A 21,906-nucleotide genomic window follows, 5' to 3' on the forward strand; every position below is an offset into this window, starting at 1 on the left:
CAGATTGTAAGAGAAATTAGCGGTGTTAAGAAGTCTCAAGCAAAAGCGGCGGCAATTTTGTCCAGAAAGCAAGAACATTGCATCAGCAACTTGATTGATTTCATTTTGATTCTTTCTCGGAGTGTTTATCAATTAAAAGTTCCAGTGAAATGTTGGCTCGTTTGGTCACAAAACAGCGGCAGCTATTCCATGTACGCAACTTTGGCCAGTTGACGTCGGCGGCAGCATACAGAGTAGCTTCTCCGAGTAACACGGCACTGATAGCAAGAAGGCCATTCAATGTTCATCTACAACGGCAGCAGCAACAACAACAACCATGGAGGACGGCAATAGGGGCCGTATGTTCGAGAACATATTGCAGTAGCAATAATAAACAGGGCGAAGATGAAGATCTTTTGGATTCACAAGATTTCATTGTCAACAAAGATCAAAAGTTGCCGGCCACTGTGGCAGTGCCCGAGGTATGGCCACATGTTCCACTGCTGGCAACACATCGTAATCCGGTCTTTCCTCGTTTCATGAAAATCATGGAAGTGAGTATTGCCATCGCTTATGTAAAATTTGGGAGGGGTGTTTAAACATGTTTATTTTGGTTTCATTTAGATCACAAATCCCCAATTAATTGATTTAATTAGACGTAAAGTGACCTTAAATCAACCGTATGTTGGTGTGTTCCTCAAAAAAGATAGCACAAATGAAGCGGAAGTTGTACAAAAGTTGGATGATGTCTATAAGGTGGGAACCTTTGCCCAGATCCAGGAATTGCAAGATCTTGGCGATAAATTAAGAATGGTTGTGGTGGCCCACAGGCGGATAAAGATAACAGGGCAAATTTTGGAAGAATTATTGCCACAAGGTAAAGAACAAAACAAGACAAATTAGATGTAACTCCTCGAGTCATTTCGTATCATAATTCATGTTCTTCTCATATTTCCCCAAAACATTCAAAACTCAGCTGTCATTTGGAGATTTCTAAGAGAAATCGGCGGCAAAGAGCGACCAAAATTACTCTTTTTGTCTAGGGTTGCCAAAATTTATTATAAATGACAAATTGAAACCTGGGGAAAATGTTTCCCTCATAGCAGATCTGTAGAAGGTCCTCTAATCATATCAGTCCTTTTAGTGGATTATAGAATCCATTTCACCATAGACGTCCTTGGCATCTCTTTACTTTGCAATGAAGATCCTTTAGAGGACTACTCTAAACCGTTGAATTTCCCTAAAAATTGTGTACTCCCCTTGAAACCCTTTTGGAGACATAATGAAAAGAGAATTCCATTGAAGGACCTCTACTTACCCAGAAGCCTTCAGCTCCTATTTTGATCGCAGAAGAAATGTTAGTACTTTTTATTCCCTATGGAATTCTTTTGAAGATTGACATTACACCCTAACACCTATTTATTATAGATGCTCTATGAAGGAAGTCTCTTGGCGGCAATAGAACTCTTTTAAAAATATTCTTTTGAATGCAGAAGCCTGTTAAGATATTTTTTCCTGAAAAGCCCTTTGCAAGCCAATTGGACATAGAATCCCATTAAAGTGCCTCGACAGCCCAATGAAGTTATTTGAACATCTTCACGGTACAATATAATTCCTTTCGATATTTTCGATGTACCATATGCCTTCTATTGACCACAGAACCCCTTAAAGGCTTTACAGGTAACGTAGGCATAGAAGTAAATTGAAGACATTTAAGGTCTTCCACAAAAATGTGGAAGTCATTTAAATATTTTTAATTGTTAGTTGATTGCTTTCTCTTGTCCTTATAATCTTATAAATCACATACGCTCTTAGAAGACATTTAATCGAGACTGGATAAACCCTTCCAAGATGTTCCTTTGGCCATAGAAGCTTTTAAAGACCTCCAATTGTCCAAGAAAAGACTTGTATAAACAGTGCCTTCCCTTAATTTTACAAACTCTTTGAAGTCTTTCTATTGGCCATATGTCATCTATTAACCATAACAGGTCTATTAAAAATCCTTTTTCCTCTTTATTATCTGTCTTTCCCCCCATCACCTCACACCATGTATTCTCCCCCCATAATCGGAGTACACATTTTATGTATCTCTACTGTCTCCTTACTACGAATTTCTTTTATTCAGAAAAAACAACAACAATACATTATCCACTATTTAATATTAAAATGCAAATACCAGCTGATGAAACAGCTCAGACTGGTAGTGGCAGCAGTAAATCATCCGCAGATCTTGAACGTCGTAAAATGGCACGAAAGGCCAGAACAGGTCGTTTACAGAAACGTGAAGTTCCACCAGAAACTACCTCAACCACGGAGACATTGTATGATGCCAATGTTGTGAAAACACCAACAACGCCAGAAGATGCTAAAGCAGGCTCCACCGAAAATGTTGCTCCCAAGGAAAAGGAGGCCGCTGAATCAACGACTACCACAACTGAAACTGAAGCTGAAACCCCCTCAGATCCTCTGCCGGTCTTAATGGTTGAAGTTGTCAATGTTAAACATGATAATTTCAAACAAACCGAAGAGATTAAGGCCCTGACTCAGGAGGTCATAAAGACCATACGGGATATTGTCATTATGAATCCTTTGTATAGGTAAGCATGTTTAAAAAAGGAATATATGTATTTTGGAGTTAATATTTTTTCCTTCTTTTGCAGAGAGAGTTTACAACAAATGTTGCACCAAAATCAACGTGTGGTTGACAACCCCGTGTATCTTTGCGATTTGGGTGCCTCTTTGTCGGCTGCTGATCCCGAAGAGCTGCAAAAAGTTATGGAAGAAATGGATGTAAGTATGAACAATTTACATAGATTTTAAAATGCTTACCTTAAGAAGAACATTAAAATACTTTGGGTTTGTAGAAGACTCCGAAAGGTGTTATAAAATTTATAAAAAAGTTTATAAAGTCCTGATATTGTCCTTAAAAGCCAGTAGGACTCATGAAATCTCCAGCAGGAAATAAAAGTCCCTTTAAAAATCTCCAATTGAAAACTGCATATCTCCTGTGGAATAGTAACACATGGAACATCACAAATAGGTCATCTGGTGGACGTAGTTGCCTTTTAATGACGTCCTATCCATGAAATAACTTTAAAGGACTCCTTCAAAGGTCTCTCAGTCCTTTAGGTCTTTAAAGGTCTCTCATTAAAAAACATGAATCCTTCGAATGTTTCCTATTGAACATACCACCCTCTTGATGGTCTCCCATTAAGCAGAACAGTCTCTCAAATATGTTTTCAGTTGAACATAACATCAATTTATAGATCTCTTGTGGAAAATTACATCCTCTTTAAGTTCTCCTATCAAACATTGGAGCATTTTGAAGACCAGACCTGTTCATGACAGATTTTTAATTGCCCCTTTCTCTTGCCCATATAATAACTTATAGGCCGTACAAAGACCTTCTTTTGAATATTTCAGAACCACATTCATTGATTCTTCATTCTAATTCCCTTTCCTCTTTTTTTACCCCTACCCATAGATCACCAAACGTCTCCATCTGGCTTTGGCCATTTTGAAAAAGGAATTGGAACTCTCGAAACTGCAACAGAAAATTGGACGCGAAGTAGAAGAAAAAGTCAAGCAGCAACATCGTAAATATATTCTACACGAACAATTGCGAGCCATCAAAAAGGAATTGGGCATTGAAAAGGATGATAAAGATGCCATTGGTGAAAAATATCGTGAGAAACTCAAAGATAAAAATGTACCCGAAAATGTTATGGCCGTCATCGATGAGGAACTGAATAAGCTGAATTTCTTGGAATCACATAGTTCAGAATTTAATGTTACCCGTAACTATTTGGATTGGTTGACAACCCTGCCATGGGGTGTTTCTAGCGAAGAAAATCTTAGTCTGGAACAAGCCACAGAAATTCTGGATCATGACCACTACGGCATGGATGATATTAAGAAGAGAATTTTGGAATTTATTGCCGTGTCACAGCTAAAGGGCACGACACAGGGTAAAATTTTGTGCTTCCATGGACCACCGGGTGTGGGTAAAACCAGTATTGGTAAGCGGAAATACATTTGAACTCCTTTAGAAAAAGTATTTAAACGTTATGGGTTATTACAGCTCGTTCCATTGCCCGTGCCCTGAACCGAGAATATTTCCGTTTCAGTGTGGGCGGCATGACCGATGTGGCCGAAATCAAGGGTCATCGCCGTACTTATGTGGGTGCCATGCCTGGCAAGGTAATCCAATGCATGAAGAAGACCAAGACTGAAAATCCTTTGGTACTTATCGATGAGGTGGATAAGATTGGACGGTGAGCTACCCACACTTTACTAAATAATAATTTATAAATTATATTTCAATTTCATTTTCAGGGGCTACCAGGGAGATCCTAGTTCAGCCTTGTTGGAACTTTTAGATCCTGAGCAAAATGCCAATTTCTTAGATCATTATCTCGATGTTCCCGTGGATTTGTCTCGTGTTCTGTTCATTTGTACCGCCAATGTTATTCACACCATACCCGAACCGTTGCGTGATCGTATGGAACTAATTGAAATGTCCGGTTATGTGGCTGAGGAAAAGGTTGCCATTGCCCGACAATATCTCATCCCACAAGCCATGCGTGATTGTGGTGTAGATGAAAAACAACTCACCATTACCGATGATGCTTTGAATACTCTAATTCGCAGTTATTGCCGTGAATCCGGTGTTCGTAATCTCCAGAAACAGGTTGAGAAGGTGGTGCGAAAAGTTGCCTTCAAATTGGTACAAAAAGAAGGTGAACATTTCGAAGTGAATGCCAGCAATTTGACCACATTCTTGGGTAAACATGTCTTCTCATCCGATCGTATGTATGAACAAACTCCACCCGGTGTTGTTATGGGTTTGGCATGGACAGCAATGGGTGGTTCAGCATTGTATATTGAAACGGCCCCGAGATCATTGGCCAAATCCTCGAAATCGGAAGGTGCAAGTGGTAGTGTGAATGTCACCGGCAATTTGGGTGATGTCATGAAGGAGTCAGCACAAATAGCTTTAACCGTGGCCAGAAATTATATGAGCACTGTGGATGCCAGCAATAATTTCCTAGATACCACGTAAGTATGAAGATGTTAGCTATGGGATATTTTTTGAAAAAGGACTTTAATGGCTATAATCATGGTTTATAAGGACGATTTCTCATAGTCATCTTTTAAGGAAAAAGATCATTTTTTAAACATTTTTTAAGAAGGTCCTTAAGCACTTCTCTAAAATATGCAGGTCCTTAAATGGGTATAGAAGTCCCTTTATGACGTTTTATTTGAAATATAAGACCTTTAATGGTATCTGTGAACGAAATAGTACCTTCATCGGCCCTATTTTAAAAAATGGAAGCCCTTTTATCGATCTTATATTAAAAGTAGAAGCCCTTTGATGGTCTTTCATAAAAAATAAAACCCGTCTTTCGGTTTTCTATTTAAAGCAGAAGCCCTTCAAAGGTCTTCTATTAAAAATAGATGCATATTACCTGCGGTCTTCAGAAAATAGGAGCCATTTAATGGCATTTCTTTGAAAATAGCCCGTTTCTGTTAAAAATATGAGTCATTGAACAGCCTACTATGGAAAATAGAAGCTCTTGGACGGCTTCCTTTTGAAAATGTCTGCTATTGAAAATACAAACTCTGGAACGGCTTTTCGGGGGTGTTATTGGAAAAGTCCTTTACCGATCTATGGTTGAAAATTTAAGGTCTTCCAGTAGCCTTTCATCTGTCTTCTCTTCCTTTAACTATCTTCAATCTGAAATAGAAGCCTTTTTAAAAATGTTTCGAAGCCCTCTGTTTTTATGCCTAAGAATAGAATGGTCCTTGATAGCCTAAAAAGGGCTTTAAACATCTCCTCTTTATTTAATTTTGAAATCAAAGCTATTATCCGCTGTGAATTTTATTAATTTTTTCAGCAATGTTCATTTACACGTTCCTGAAGGTGCCACACCCAAAGATGGACCCAGTGCAGGTGTGACCATAGTTACGGCCCTTATGTCCTTGGCTTTGAATAAACCGGTAAGGCAAAATATTGCCATGACTGGTGAAGTTTCACTGAAAGGCAGAGTATTACCTGTGGGTGGCATTAAGGAGAAGACAATTGCAGTAAGTATTCCCAATACATCGTCTATTCCTTGTTTGTCACAACTAATTCTCCTTCTTTTCCTCTCTCTCTATCTCAGGCTAAACGTAGTGGCGTCACATGCATCATTCTACCCGAAGAAAATCGCAAAGATTACGATGAACTACCCGCCTTTATAACAGATGGTCTTGAAGTTCATTTTGCCTCTGTCTATGATGATGTCTATCGAATTGCTTTTGGCCATGCAGAGGATCAGAAACAGCAACAACAACAGCAGCAACAATAATATTAGACTAAATACGAATACATTGCGTTATTAATGCTAAGCATTATACGAGTTTATATTTTTAAATGAAAAAAAAAAACACTTAATTTGATTTTGTTTCGTTTTCTATTGACTTTGCTTTCTTTCTCAGACACGACCATTATTTAATTGTATTATATTGTAAGAAACTGTTATACTTTAACTGTTTTTATTACATTTATTTTTTTACAATTTTCTTGTAAAAAAAATGAAATCCCCAAAAAAAACAAATCTTTACTATAGTGAGTATATGTTGTTAATAATATAAAAATACGAAGGTAATAATAGTTATATAATAATAAATAAAAATATAGAACACATGTGGCCACAGTGGAAATTAATGTGAACCTTTTTTTAGTCTACCCTGGGGTCGGGTGATAACTGTAGAAGGCTTCAAGAAGTCATCTTGATAAATACGGAATATTCTAAAAATCTAATACTTCAAAAAATGATATTAGTATTTATTCCATTTATGGAAGATCTATTTAGAATCTTAGAACATTAGAGGACAATGTAGCCCAAAACGAATAGTTTTTCTTCCCATAAATAAATGTTAGTTAATTTGTATGGTAGAGCTTACTTCATCTGCTACACAGGTTGTCTTCTTAATCTTCCTTTAGTATATGTTCAATTATGGGCTGGTGGCTATATCTGATGCGATTTACAGGTGAAATGTGGACACTATCGAGCTCTAGTTTGTCTCCTATATTCGTCATTTAGGAGTCGCATCGACGCAGATACTGGGACAATGAACTGTCAAACCAATTTTGAAATAGAAAATTTTGAATGAAAAATTATTCAAATTCGTTAAAGTTGTTGAAAGATGCATATCATCATAACACCCTCCGATTGGTGTCTTATAAGAAAACTTAAAAATCTACTTATTTTTAAAAAAATATTTTTAAATTTTTGACTTGTCAACGCTTGGGAACATTGATTAATATGTCAAAATTTTTTAAACTTTTAGTCAAAAATAAGTATATTTCCATTCTTCTACGAAGCAAATCGAAGAAGCCAGCCGATGACTTGTACTCTCACCTCTGCAAAAAGCCTTCTATCGACTTGAACCTTATAAGCTCGTGTCAAACATATTCTGCTTATAACCTTTACAAAAAATGAAAAACATAAAAATAGGGGAGAGAAGTCGCACAAATTTCAAAAAGTCACAAAATCTTTTAAAAAGTTTTACACAAAAACACAGGGTGTCAAAAAGGTCACAAATTGCAATTTTAGTCGCACAACGGTAACCCTGAAGGTCGGCAAGTAAGTCCATCTCATGGATGAAGAATACAAGTAGTCGCATCAACACAGCTGCTTGGACAATGAACTGTGAAACTGGAATTTTGGAATTGAATATATTGAATGATAATTTATTGAAATTTGGAAAAATTTTAAAATTTTTGACATTTCAATGTTCCCAAGCGTTGTTGCATCTACCTGTATTCTTTTACCATGCTTGGTACATACCATGGTAGAAGAATATAGGTAGACGCATCGACACAGCTGCTGTGACAATGAACTGTCAAATCAATTTTTTAATTGAAAATGTTGAATGAAAAATTATTTAAATTTGTAAAAATTGTTGAAAAACGCGAATTATAATAGCATCCGAATGACATCTTATAAGAAAACATTTAAAAATCTACTTATATTTGAAAAAACATTTAAATTATTTTCACATATCAATGCTCCCAAGCGTTGATGCATCTACCTGTATTTTTCTGCCATGGTACATACACAAATCATAGATGCCAACCTGTTTTCTAGGCATTGAAATCTGGCAAGGTAAATTATAGTAAAATGCAGAGATGGATATGCTTATCAGAAATAACTTTCCCTTCTTAATTTTATCATCCTTGTTCTATTGTTTTCTAGCAATATTCATTTTTTCTTCTTTTCTATATGTTCGTGGCTCCAAAAAAGTTTAGAATTTGATAGTATCGAAAATAACCAAACCTGTGCCTGTGATAGTTAAATGCCACACTCATTGAAGATAGTTTGTCTTGTGTAAACGTTATGTTAGAACCGCAATAAAGGATATTTGTCATAACAGTTTTGTTATTTATTCAAAATCGTACTTATTCTAAATCAAATTATGCAACTTAATCTAATTTCTTTAATGTATATATATGACAATAATAAAATACGGCATATCACTTTACTGTTACACAACTTATACATCAGAATTTTCAATAATCCAATGTAAATATTTATCGACTCGGGTATACATGCCCGGACGATTGGGTTCACCACAACGAATACCCCAGGAAACTACACCAACGGTTACCCAACGTCTATTGGGTAATTGAACCAGCAGCGGACCGCCACTGTCACCTTGGCACGAATCTTGACCACCTTCAGGGTAACCAGCACAGAGCATAGTATCGGGTACACGTTCCACAATGGCATCACGGCAATCTTGTATTTTCCAAATGGGTAAGGAAGCCTAAATGTAAAAAAATGATAAAAGTGATCAGATTAAATCCTATGATATTCAGTCAGTGGTGGAATTATCTAACTAATTTTTTGAGTTAAGGTGAGAGTACATAAAACGCTTTTTTGACTGGCTTTAGTCATCGGCTGGCTTCTTCGGAAAGAACAAAGAAGCCTAGGACCAAAATCGAACTAAGTCAACCTAAAACTCCTTTGATCCTCTACGAAGAAGCCAGCCGATGATTTAAGTAAGTCAAAAAGCCCTTTATGTACTCTCCCCCCTTACCGGCAAAAATCGGTAAAATAATATTAGTTTCGGCATTGCAAAATGAAAGAGATAATCTCATTTGCCAAATTGGGTAATGGCAACCCTTTTTTATGTTGGAACCATGGTAGAAGAATAAAGGTAGTCGCATCGACGCAGCTGCTGGGACAATAAACTGTCAAACCAATTTAGGAATTGAAAATTTTGAAGGAAAAATTATTAAAATTTGTAAAAATTGTTGAAAAAATACATATTATGAATACCTTCGATTGGCGCCGTATAAGAAAACATATAAACATCTACTTGTTTTTTGACAAAACATTTTAAAAATTTGGACATGCATATCAACGCATTTGAACATTGAGAATATGTGTATTCTTCTACCATGATTGGAACTCATTTATGGTTTATATTTTATTCCATAAATATTTACGTAAGACGAGTGGCATTTTATATTATTTTTTTTTCTTTTTTTGTAAAATTAGATAATAATGCCTTCTGATGTTTTGATTGAATCATGGCAGAAGAATACAGGTAGATGCATCAACTCTTGGGAGCATTGATATGTCAAAAAAATTTAAATATTTTTTCAAATATAAGTAGATTTTTATACGTTTTCTTATACTACGTCATTCGGGGGCTATTATAATTCGCGTTTTTCAACAATTTTTACAAATTTAAATAATTTTTCATTAAACATTTTCAATTCCAAAATTGCTTTGACAGTTCATTGTCCCAGCAGCTGTGTCGACGCGTCTACCGATATTCTTCTACCATGGATTGAATGGAACAATTTTTGGATGTTTTAAATCTGATCGGATCACTTTATCGGTAAGAGCAATCTTTTAATTTTCTATAATCCATACTATTCTCGAAGGGAGAATTTTTCATTACTAATTTTGAAAGTTGGATGTCGTCTTTGAAATATTTTGAAAAAAAAAATTGTATATCATATGTTAACATGAGATTACCTTGCATAATTATACCATGTAATTTCAATAATTAAAGACATTTTGTGGCAAGTTAGCAACTACCGAAAGCAACAGTGCTGCCAACCTTAAGGTGAGGGTACATAAGCAGCTTGGCATCATGGCTAGGCATATTAATGCCAAATTATAAAGGTGTAAGGCTGGAAATATATAAAGAGCATATTTGGCTGGCTTAAGTCATCGGCTGGCTTCTTCGTAGAGGAACAAAGGAGTTTTAGGTTGACTTAGTTTGATTTTGGCCCTAGGCTCCTTTGTTCATTTCCGAAGAAGCCAGCCGATGACTTAAGCCAGCCAAATAAGCGCTTTATATATTCCCACTTTAAGGCTTATTTTGTGATATTTCATAAAGGGATTACAGAGACGCACTAAAATCCTGTTGTCGTTTTCCATTATAATTTGACATTAATATGCCTAGCCATGACTTCAAGCTTTGTATGTACTTGCACCTTAAGGGTGAAAATACATAAAGCGCATATTTGGTTGGCTTAAGTCATAGGTTGGCTTATTCGTAAATGAACGGAGTTTTAGGTTGACTTAGTTCGATTTTGGCCCTAGGCTTCTTTGTTCATTTTCGAAGAAGCCAGCCAGATAAGCGCTATATGTATTCCCACCATAAGAATTCAAGTTCGGCACTGGAATCCCTTATAATATGGCACAAAATATGCCATACGAGGACTTCATGCTGCTTATATACGCACAGCTTTAATTCAGAATTTTCATTCATAATTTTTTATTTTAATTTATATCGTTCTTCTAAAAACATGACTGAATATCATTCACTCACCTCCATCAAAATATCCGAATGTGGTCCACCAAATGTCTGTGTACCCCAACCGGTAACAATACCCATATTACCGCTCCAATCCTCGCCAATCGGTGGCATACACACCGGCCAAATGTAGGTATTAAATATCGTTGGCCTATCGATACGTATCAAAGCGATATCATTCTCATAGGTCAGCGGATCATAATCGATATGGATGACCATATTGGCGATGCGGAAATCACGTGCCCGTGTTTCATTCATCAACAGGGTATTATATTCACCAAGGCGTACAAATATTTCTTCCTTTCGAATTTTATGTACACAATGAGCGGCGGTAAGGACATGACGATCTGTTACCAAAACACCACCACACCAAACATGCGGAAGACCAGGTCTAAGCAAAGCCGCCATCCATGGCCATTCGTCGGGTTCGGCGGGTCGACCACGTGAGACACGAGGGAATTGTTTCGTTGTAACACCACAACCCCTCTGCTCTGGATGGTTGTTAACAACACGTGGTTCGGTCACATCCTCATCCGTTAGTATTTGAGGTCCCAAGCGATTAATAATACGCATAGGACAACACATGCCAATGGTGCTGGAGGGAGAAGAGAAACATTAAAACGGTAATTAAATTCGATGAACTCAAGCATAAAGGTGAGAATACAAAAAAAAAACTTTTTTACTGGCTTCAGTCATCGGCTGGATTTTTCGGAGCTTAGGGCCAAAATCGATCTAAAACAACCTAAAACTCTTTGTTCCTAGACGAAGAAGCCAGCCGAAGACTTAAGCCAGTACAAAAAGCCTTTTCACCTTAATTCTCAATTTATGGAAGACCAATAGAAAATCAAGGAATACCCCTTTAAGTGGTAGTATTGAAAGGAGCTCTACAAATCTTCTTGAAATTCAAAAATAATTTCTTTATAGAATTTTGCATTGGACATGTTCCATTTCATATTAACATTTTTATAGAACAAGGATTGATCTCCTGTAGAAGCTTTTTTTAAAACTTAAATTTTTATGGAAACTTTTTTAAAGGTAGTCTATCTTAAAAACATCTCTTAAGGACCTACCCATGGTTGAATTAGGAAGGTAAAATCATTTCAAATAAACATGTCCATCTCCGTTTTTTCTGTAATTTTTCTTGTTCAAATTTCACTGCATAAAAACATCTCCCATCTCTGATTTGTGTATTTATAAAGGTGAGAATGGATAAAACGCTTCGGCTGGCTTCTTCCTAGAGGAAAAAAGGAGTTTTAGGTTGACTTAGTTCGGTTTTGGGCCCACGTTCCAAAGAAGCCAGCCAATGACTTAAGTCAGTCAAAAGGCGTTTTATGTATTCACACCTTAATGTATTTTCAAGCATTTATTTTGACATTTGAATAATTGTGAAAAAAAAAATTGTCAACAGAGGATTGCATGACTTTACCTTCTTCATTCTGCCATGGGCCTACCCTTTTTATTCTTACCTTCCCTGAATAACACATAAATGTGATACCAAACGCCAAACATCATCTTTCAATTCTGGCATGCGACAGTAGATAATATGACGGCAGGTGCCTTCTTCTCCCGACGGAGTACGGCAAGATCCAAATGAACGATTTTCCTAAAAACCAAGAAAAACATTTAATTCATAATGGCAAACGAATGCTTAAGAGTAAAGGTGAGAATAGTATGAGAATACATAAAAGGCTTTTTTGACTGGCATAGGTCATTGGCTGGCTTCATCGAAAAAAAACAAAGTAGCTTTGGTCAAAAACCAAACTAAGTCAACCTAAATCTCCTTTGTTCCTCTACGAAGCAGCCAGCCGATGACTTAAGTCAGTCAAAAGACGTTTTATGTATTCTCGCCTTAATGTATGGTAGAAGAATTCTTCTAGTCGCATCGATAAAGATGCTGGGACAATGAACTGTCAAACCAATTTTGAAATTGAAGATTTTGAATAAAAAATTATTAACATTTGTAAAAATTGTTGAAAAATGCATAATATAGCAGCCTCCTGATTTGTGTCGTATAAAAATCTACTTATTTTTGTCAAAACATTTTAAAAGTTTTGACATATCAAAGTTCACAAGCGTTTATGCATCTATGAGTACCTGTATTCTTCTACCAAAAGAGTCAACTTTATTTACACCTAACATGTTTTTATGAAACATGTTGTTTTGACGGTCAATTTCTTTCCTCATAGTCAAATAGATGAGGAATTATCATAAAATGCCCAATTTATGTTTTTAAATGCACACTGACACAAAGTTTACCACCATGTGTAAACACCGTGTTACTTCCATTTACGACTCAGCCGTACGTCTTTATAAAAGCATCACTTTCTTATCACCAACTTACCTGTATTAAATCATTATTAGCCTGACGTCGTTTCCTATAATGATGACGTATACTGGCATCAGTTACATTTTCAGATTGTTCACTATGTGTGTGTAATGCACGAACTGCAGCGGCATTGTTCTCTTGCCGTCCCCAATAGAATTCGTCGTTGTCCGCCAAGTCAAGTAAATCTAATGACAAAGTATTGTTTTTTTTTGGGAGAAGAGAGTTAGAGCGTAGAGAGTATAATTAACAAAACAGTTATACAATGCAGTTAATAAAAAAACAACAGAAAATAATATCATCTTTGGTTCATTTAATGTCATTCTATTGTTTTTTTGTTTTATAATTGACTGAGATGGGATATTAATAACATTAATTTTTAATGTACACTCAAAGAAAATTGTCTGTAAGATTTTGATCATGGTAAAATTAACAAGGTAAAGTCTTTTCAAATAAGCATGCCCATCTTTGCATTATCTGTAACTTACATTATTAGATTTCTCTGCATAGAAAACAGGTTCCCATCTCTGATTTGTGTTGTGTGAGAATTTGTAAATATAAATTTTGACAATGACTAATTTTGAAAAAATTGTAAACATAGGATTGCATGACTTTTTCTTTCTAATTCTATCATGGTTTTGATATCTTCAAACAAGAATTATATGTGGCCAGTAATGGACCTTAAAAAATATATCTGCAAGTTCTGACATGAAATGAAATTCAATAAAATTTAAAACGACCAGTAGCTCGATTCTCTAATTCATTTTTTTATTTACCGACAAAAATCGGTAAAATTAAATGCTTTACGGCTAACGATCAAAACATGGTATAATTGAGAAGGTAAAGTCATGTAATCATATTTTCAGTTTTTTTTTTTAATTATTTATAAATCCATTGTACATACACAAATCAGAGATGGGGACATGCTTTCCATGCAGTGAAATGTTATTACAGAAAATGCAAAGATATGTGAATAGACTTTACCTTCTTAATTTTACCCCTCTACCATTAAGTCTTACCAATTACCGTTAAGTCTTACCAATGGTAAAAAAAATACAGGTTGATGCATCAACAATTGGGAATATTGATATGTCAAAAATTTTAAAATGTTTTTTTTTTTTCAAAAATAAGTAGATTATTACAAGTTTTCTTATACGACACCAATCGGAGGCTGTAATGATATGCAATTTTAAACAATTTAAAAAAAATGAATAATTTTTCATTAAAAATTTTTAATTACAAAATTAATTTGACAGTTCATTGTTCCAGCAGCTTGGTCGATGGGACTACCTGTATTCTTCTACCATGCATATATATTTTTAAACAATGTTTACATTATGATAGTTAACATATCATTCATTTGGAATTGATAACACATGGTGCCAATTGTTTTCCTGACATTAATACGCCCTCCAGAATATTTTCGCGATAACATTCGGCATTTATTCTGATGCCACGGTCGATTAATACGAGCGGAGAGCGACCATCGGCTGTTATGGCGGCCCACACCATCACCATGGCTGGCGCTTGAGTTCTGGTGGCCAACCGAAGGTGCACAGTTTCAGTTGACCTCTTTGGCAAATAAACACGATCATTTTGTTTGTTTACGAACTGCTGGACAAACGAAGAAACTGTTTAGCTCTTTTGAGTCGATTTTCTTTCTGTTGCGGGTGTAAGGCTGGAAATACATAAAGAGCATATTTGGCTGGCTTAAGTCATCGGCTGGCTTCTTCGGAAATGAACAAAGGAGCCTAGGGCCAAAATCGAACTAAGTCAACCTAAACCTCCTTTGTTCATCTACGAAGAAGCCAGCTGATGACTTAAGCCATCCAAATATGCTCTTTATGTATTTCCAGCCTAAGTTCTTGCACTTTTTGGAATTTCAATGGCTTTACACCGAGCTTATTTTTCAATATTTGCCGAATGGAATATTGCGATATGGTCATCTCACGAGCCACTTTTCGGTCACTGCAACGCGGGTTTCGATCAAGTCGCTTCTTTACTTTTCGAACCATTTCTGCTGAAGTTGCTGTTTTCTTCCGTCCACGGTAACGTGTGATGGTACGACACCCAAAAGATTTATTCACATTTAAATGCTGGAGTGCTTTAACGACAGCCACTTGTGGTTTTCCAGCCATATATAAAGAAATCAAACTAACGCGCTTGAATCCCATCACGAATAACTTTTTTGTACGCTTGTAAAAAATATAATGAGCTGTCACTGGAATAATTTTAACGGCTGTCAGACGAGTGGCTTAGAAATAACAGCAGTCTGAAGTTGGTTGCAGTTTTTTCATCTCATCCTGTATGAGCTGTCACTTTTATTATACATGTGTATTTCTACGTGTATGTCAAAATGTATATTTTACATAAAACTCATAATTCTTGCTATCACACACATACATATGTATTTTTTATTTCCTTTGGTTATATTGTGCTTATATTGTATTTTCTAAGACTTCATAATGATTTATGGAAGAATTTTTGCCGCAAATTTTATTTTATAGATTTTCACACCACAAATAACACTTTTGATTAAGTTATATTTCTTCAATGAAAATAGGGCTAGCTACTATCGAAAAAGTACATATGTACTTTAATAATGTATTTCACAGCTGAAATGTCGTCCATGTATTACACGATGTGTGCAATTTTTATGTATGGAAAATATACATATTTTAAATACTATATTAACTAGTAACAAGTAACAAACAATTAATAATAAGAAAGAATAAAGAAAGGAATTTAAAGAAAAAAAAACAGGTTAATATTGCCAACTAAAACGTAAACTTAGTCTTATTTCCCTTTTCTAAAACCATGATATGCCCCCAGTGATAGTATTATTTAAGAAACTGCAATTGCTATTTTTTCCTCGAGTGTAATTGCCCCGTAACATTTAAAGCAAAAAGTCAATCAACTTACCGATATAATCTTTGGAGAGAAGACAGCTTGACAGCCCCAATAATTGTGTGAATAATACAATTAACAATGCGATTTTAAGCGGCATGTTTATGGGTTAATATTCCAATCCGGTTATCTAGGTAGGCATTTAAGATGAGCTGCTGTGAAAAGAATTAAGAACAAAATTAGATAAAAAATATAATTTTTCTATTTTTCATTTTTTTTCAAAGTAATGTGGTTAACCAGCGGGTGTTTTTATTGCAGGTTTTCGAATGTTGTGGCTAACATTTGCAACTGTTTCTTATGACATGTTCAACATTTACTCAATTACAGTTTTCTGAGAAAATTGAAACGAAGGGAAAATTTATCAAATAATTATTGCTGTCTTGTTAATAAACGGATATACAAAGCTTGCGGATTTGGGGAATAATGCACTTGCATGCATATATCCTATCAATTAGTGAAAGTAAACGGTAAGTAATACAAATAAAATAACGAAGGGTACATGAAGGCATAGCACAATAAAGAGGTAGGAAAAGAAAAACTACAGAAATAAAGCCCTGCGGCCATACCAGCTTCCTGTCAAAAGTATTCAAAGTTAAGGTGGGAATACATAAAACGCTTATTTGGCCGGCTTCTTCGAAAATGAACAAACGATCCTAGGGCCAAAATCGAACTAAGTCAACCTAAAACTCCTTTGTTCCTCTACGAAGAAGCCAGCCGCTGACTTAATTTATTTGATATTGGTTCTCAGATTTAAAATGAGTTATATTGCGCTTTCTAAAACATATAATCGGAACTGTTCAATCTTTCAATTCCATGGTAACACTGGATAAAAGCTTTAATGCACGCCCGCAATGTACGTTTTTTTTCAATCATTGATTTTTAAAATATTTTGTTTGGAATTTACAAACATATACACCATGGTAGAATAATACAGGTAGATGCATCAATGCTTAAGTTTTAATTTTTTTCTCAAAAAATAAGAAGATTTTAATATGTTTTCTTATACGACGCCAATCGGAGTTTATTATGATATGCAAATGGTAGACAAATTACACATTCACCGCGATCATATCTTGCCATGACAACTCTGTAGTTGAATTCCCTCACTTGTTGGCGATGGCAACCCTACATCTTCTTACTTCATGCTGAACATTGTATTACCATGTTCACACGTCACATAATCATGTGTGTAATTAACGTTGGCAATTTCTATGAAATCTGTACTCAAGTCTTGTTGTGTCAAACAGACTTTTTTAATTTTACATATATTAGGCATTTTATACCCTCCACCAAATAATGGTAAGGGTATTATGTCATTGTGCATTTGTTCGTAACATAGAGAAGAAAGCGAGATAGACCCATAGGTACTTTTGAGGATATTCATAGAATCATCAATTTGTGCATGTCAGTCAATCTGTCTGTCTGTCCATGTATTCTTGTGTTTTCTGGATATAGCTCCAATATATATCTTCAACCGATTTCGGGTTAATTATTCACCAAATGACCAATATCAGTTCAAACGACCTGAATCTTAGCACAACCGACCGAATGCAGTCTAGAAGCAGGTACATCAAATTTGGTGAAAAACGGTTCAGATATAGCTTTAGATTCCATCCGATTGGGGGCTTTCAGTGCCTCAGATTCGTAATATGCACTCCACAAAAATGATATTTGGTACCAGATATCTTATAGAGCTCGCAAATAAGATTTGGATATAGCTCCCATATATATGAGGAAGTATAGATTGCGGGTCGAAATTTATCTAAAGGTGTAAGTACATAAACAGCTTGAAGTCTTCGCAAGGCATATTCTGTGACATATCATAAAGGAATGCCAGAGGCGTATTCAAATTCTGCCGTCGTTTCCCTTTACAATTTGACATTTATATACCTACCCATGATGCCATGTTGCTTATGTACTCTCACCTTAAGCACATAAGAAGCTTAAAGTTATGGCTAGGCATATTTTGTGACATTTCATAAAAGGATTACAGAGCCGCACTAAAATCTTGCCGTCGTTTTCCATTATAATGATTGACAATAATATGCCTGGCCATGACTTCAATCTTTTTATGTACTTGCACCTTAAGTCTACCTAAAGCTCCTTTCTTATTTTAAGAAGTCAGTCGATGACTTAAGCCTGTCAAAAAAGCGTTTTGTATATTCTCACCTTTAGGTCTGCTACTTTGGTATTAATTGCGTTTAGACAAAACAAATTGGAATCAGAATTGCATATCACTTTGTCACTGTCAAATATTTTTCAAGCACAAGAACGACTTAAAATTTTTGACATTTCGTCAAGTGTCAAATGTGATCATCTTTACCAACTTCAGTAGATCGGCAAGCAGGGTACATTAATAATACATGTACAAGAGCCAATTTGTATATGTAATCATATTACCATGGTAGAATTAAGAAGGAAGTCATGCAATTATATTTTTTAAAATTTTTTTCAAAATTTTCCGTTTGACATCTCATTGTAAATATTTATATTTACAAATTTATTGTATACACACACATCAGAGATGGGAACATGTTTTCTTTGCATTGAAATTTGACAAGGTTAATTACAGAAAATGCAGAGATGGATATGTTTATTTGAATGACTCTACCTTCTTAATTTTACCATGAATACTACAATAGAAGCTGTTTTCTGGTTAAAAGTATCAACCTTGGCTGATTGATAGCCCTTGCCATGGTAGAAAAATACAGGTAGATGCATAAACGCTTGGGAGCATTGATATGTCAAAAATAATTAAATTTCTTTTATAATATAAGTAGATTTTTATATGTTTTCTTATACGACGTTATTCTGAGGTTATTTTAATATGCATTTTTCAACAATTTTTACAAATTTAAATAATTTTTTATTCAGCATTTTAAATTCCAAAATTGGTTTAACAGTTCATTGTCCCAGCAGCTGCGTCGATGCGTCTACCTATATTCTTCTACCATGGCCCTTGCTTTACACCACATCAACTTGTGATTCCTGTCATATTATTTGACATTGATGTAATGTTGATGTAGGTGGAGGAGGAAACACCTATCACACCATGTGTGCTCCATACATTTGTATGGATAAATATGTGTTTAGTGTTATTATTTTTGTTCTTACTAATTAAGATCATTATTATTCGAATCACACATTTGCAATCGAAACCACTATCAAAAAGAGAAACACATGAAACAAACAAAATATCCACAGAGCAATGAATCACAAACAGAGCGAAATAATCTGAGCTTTATAGACTTGTGTTTATCTTAATTTTCAGAGAAACAAAAGTTTTGTTTTTGATTGGGAATTTACCAGACAGGATTAGGAGTAAAACTCTAATCTGTTAAATTATCCACAAAACAAATGCATGACAGAAAGTGTCAAAAATGTTTGTGACACGACCTTACCACAAGATTGTTTTAAGTTTTTTTTAATAAAAAGTAAAAAAACAATAAGCGGATGTTGGTAGGAAGGCTCAGTACTCAATTTCTATCTAAGGGCGGAAATACATAAAGCGCATATTTGGCTGGCTTGAGTCGTCGGCTGGCTTCTTCGTAGATGAACAAAGGAGTTTTAGGTTGACTTAGTTCGATTTTGGCCCTAGGCTCCTTTGTTCATTTCCGAAGAAGCCAGCCGACGACTTAAGCCAGCCAGATAAGCGCTTTATGTATTCCCACCTTAAGAAGCGAGAAGCAATCGGAGGAGGTGATTTGAGGGTAAAGGTGAGAATACAAAAAAGACTTTTTTGACTGGCTTAAGTCATCGGCTGGCTTCTTTGTAGAGGAGCAAAGGACTTTTAGGTTGACGTAGTTCGATTTTGTCCCTACGCTCTTTTGTTTTTTTTTTTTTCGAAGAAGCCGGCCTATAAATTAAGGCAGTCAAAAAAGCGTTTTATGTGTTCCCGCCTTAAGTTCCTCAATTTACCTCATGTTGGGCATATAATAAAATGGTCAATCAGGAAGCTACTCCTACGAAAAGTGAGAGAGAGAAAGGGAAGTTGCTAATAAAAGTATAACGGAAAGGCCTCGGAAGATTCTCGAAACAGTAGTTAAAATTGCAGGCCAAAGGAAAAGAACACACACACGGCATGGCGCTCTCTTTTATTACTACTGTAGAGGCTTTAAGAGAAAAAATAGATTTTTACATATGTAATGTCAAATTTTCCATATGTAGAAGTTGCCCACATCGTGTGATACATGAACGACATTTCAGCTGTGAAATGCATAAGTAAAGTACATACCATGGAAGTCTTCTTTCAGGTTGAGATGAAAAAACTGCAACCAAATTCAGACTGCTGTCATTTCCAAGCCACTCGTCCGACAGCTGTTAAAATTATTCCAGTGATAGCTCATTATTTTATTTACAAGCGTACAAAAGCATTTGGCTGGAAATCCACAGGCTATCGTTAGAGCCCTCCTGCATTTAAATGTGAATAAATCGTTTGTGTCTCGTATCATTGCCTGTACCGTGATACTGGTAGCTTAGCCCAACAGCAACATTAGCAGAAATGGTTCAAAAAATAAAGGAGCGGCCTGTTCGAAACCCGCATCGCAGTGGCCGAAAAATGGCTCGTGAGCTAATCATATCTTCATATTCCATTCGGCAAGAAGTGAAAAATGAACTCGGGGTAAAGCCATTGAAATTCCAAAAAGTGCAAGAACTTACACCGCAACAGAAAGAAAATAGACTCAAAAGAGCTCAAAAGAAGAGAGAGAGGTCAAAATACCGCAGAGCAACATTCGGGCAGCGTGTGGCGGTTTTATTGGCCATTTGAAGGCCATAATTCGTGCCAAAAGTGACCAATTCGAACAAATCTAAACTTATTCTAAAATTTGATGCTATTTCCGACATTTTTTGTTTTCATTCAATAAAATTTAAAAAAAAATGTAAAAATTATGTTGTTTGATTTTGTTGCAGTTTTTTTTATCTCACCCTGTATATCACTCGTGTTTCTCAGATCATTTGATAAATCAAATAATACCATATTTTCCCAATCACTGCACTTTTAAAAACTTAAGGTGAGAATACATAAAACGCTTTTATGACTGCCTTCTTTGGAAATGAACAAAGAAGCCTAGGGCCAAAATCGAACTAAGTCAACCTAAAACTCTTTCGTTCCTCTACGAAGAAGTCAGTCGATGACTTAAACCAGTCAAAAAACGTTTTAGGTATCCTCACCTTTAAAATAAAATTAATAAAGTATATTTCGAAACACTTCTCTTCTTTGAAGAAATAAAACTTTTAAGGGAATTTCCATTATTCGAAATGGAAATTTCCACATTTCCCTCCAATGAATTGTCATCTTCTTCAGTTATAATTGCCAAATTTCTGTTTGACACTTTTATTAATGACACTTTTATCGAACTCAAAATATAACTTCTTTTAAAGAAAATCACCTTTATTTAAATCCAAAATTCTCAAAAACCACACAACACTTTATGATGGCTTCCGTTTAAATTTTGCCAACACTCCAATTATTCCGCTTAAAATTGATAAGCCTGCACTTTATTTGCTCGCGCAATGCCGAAACTTAACTTCTGATGAACGAATGTCGTCCGAGTGCCACTGAAATCGAACGGCAACTGTCAGTGACTAAAATAAGTTGTTGAAGTTTTGTGAATTTCAATGTTTCTCGGCAACATTTTGCTCGGATTGTTTGGCCGCTACCGCCACCAGTTATCATATGCCGGTCAAATATTATATGCCTGCTTGGCTGCCGGTTGATTTCCCGCTTTTTTGTTTAATTTTGTTTGACTGTGTGCGCGTGTGTGTATTTTGTTTTCAACAAATTTTATGCGATTATTTTCGTACGTTGACTGTGTTTTAAGTAAATTCAAGTTCGAATTAAATGTCGTCTTTGTCGTGTATCTAAAAATAAT

The 21,906-nt window shown here is 35.5% G+C and overlaps 2 protein-coding genes across 4 annotated transcripts; one reads left to right on the forward strand and one right to left on the reverse strand.

Annotated features, from left to right (window-relative positions):
- LOC101901482 (lon protease homolog, mitochondrial) lies at window positions 1-6,684 on the forward strand. Of its 2 annotated transcripts, none has more exons than XM_011295767.3 (9): window positions 1-533; window positions 604-856; window positions 2,105-2,576; window positions 2,640-2,769; window positions 3,464-3,998; window positions 4,061-4,253; window positions 4,315-5,037; window positions 5,877-6,066; window positions 6,144-6,684. In XM_011295767.3, exons 1-9 carry the CDS (start codon window positions 150-152, stop codon window positions 6,327-6,329), a joined length of 3,066 nt encoding a protein of 1,021 aa, XP_011294069.2. In that variant the 5' UTR covers window positions 1-149; the 3' UTR covers window positions 6,330-6,684. The 2 variants fall into 2 exon arrangements, with proteins under 2 accessions (XP_011294069.2, XP_005187271.2); XM_005187214.4 differs by having other exon boundaries at window positions 2,159-2,576.
- A 1,657-nt stretch (window positions 6,685-8,341) lies between these two features.
- LOC131805679 (venom protease-like) lies at window positions 8,342-21,687 on the reverse strand. 2 transcript variants are annotated; one of them, XM_059129193.1, is made up of 6 exons: window positions 21,424-21,687; window positions 16,049-16,185; window positions 13,145-13,314; window positions 12,270-12,406; window positions 10,819-11,398; window positions 8,342-8,793 (listed from the first exon to the last, which is right to left on the reverse strand). In XM_059129193.1, the coding sequence occupies exons 2-6, from the start codon at window positions 16,131-16,133 to the stop codon at window positions 8,521-8,523; spliced, it is 1,245 nt and encodes a 414-aa protein (XP_058985176.1). In that variant the 5' UTR covers window positions 16,134-16,185; window positions 21,424-21,687; the 3' UTR covers window positions 8,342-8,520. The 2 variants fall into 2 exon arrangements, with proteins under 2 accessions (XP_058985176.1, XP_058985175.1); XM_059129192.1 differs by having other exon boundaries at window positions 16,049-16,188.
- Between the last annotated feature and the right edge of the window lie 219 nt (window positions 21,688-21,906).

This window comes from Musca domestica, unplaced genomic scaffold (genome assembly GCF_030504385.1).
Source record: "Musca domestica strain aabys unplaced genomic scaffold, Musca_domestica.polishedcontigs.V.1.1 6, whole genome shotgun sequence".
NCBI classification, from domain to species: domain Eukaryota; kingdom Metazoa; phylum Arthropoda; class Insecta; order Diptera; family Muscidae; genus Musca; species Musca domestica.

What these genes read in the sequence shown, in the direction of transcription:
- LOC101901482 (XM_011295767.3), top strand. Translation starts at nt 150, where the DNA reads ATGTTGGCTCGTTTGGTCACAAAACAGCGGCAGCTATTCCATGTACGC. An exon ending in ATTATGAATCCTTTGTATAG is followed by an intron (nt 2,577 to 2,639) that starts GTAAGCATGTTT and finishes CTTCTTTTGCAG; the next exon opens with AGAGAGTTTACAACAAATGT. An exon ending in AAGTTATGGAAGAAATGGAT is followed by an intron (nt 2,770 to 3,463) that starts GTAAGTATGAAC and finishes CCCTACCCATAG; the next exon opens with ATCACCAAACGTCTCCATCT.
- LOC131805679 (XM_059129193.1), bottom strand. Translation starts at nt 16,133, where the DNA reads ATGCCGCTTAAAATCGCATTGTTAATTGTATTATTCACACAATTATTG. An exon ending in TTATGTGTTATTCAGGGAAG is followed by an intron (nt 11,399 to 12,269) that starts GTAAGAATAAAA and finishes TTCTCCCTCCAG; the next exon opens with CACCATTGGCATGTGTTGTC. An exon ending in ATTCGGATATTTTGATGGAG is followed by an intron (nt 8,794 to 10,818) that starts GTGAGTGAATGA and finishes TTTTACATTTAG; the next exon opens with GCTTCCTTACCCATTTGGAA.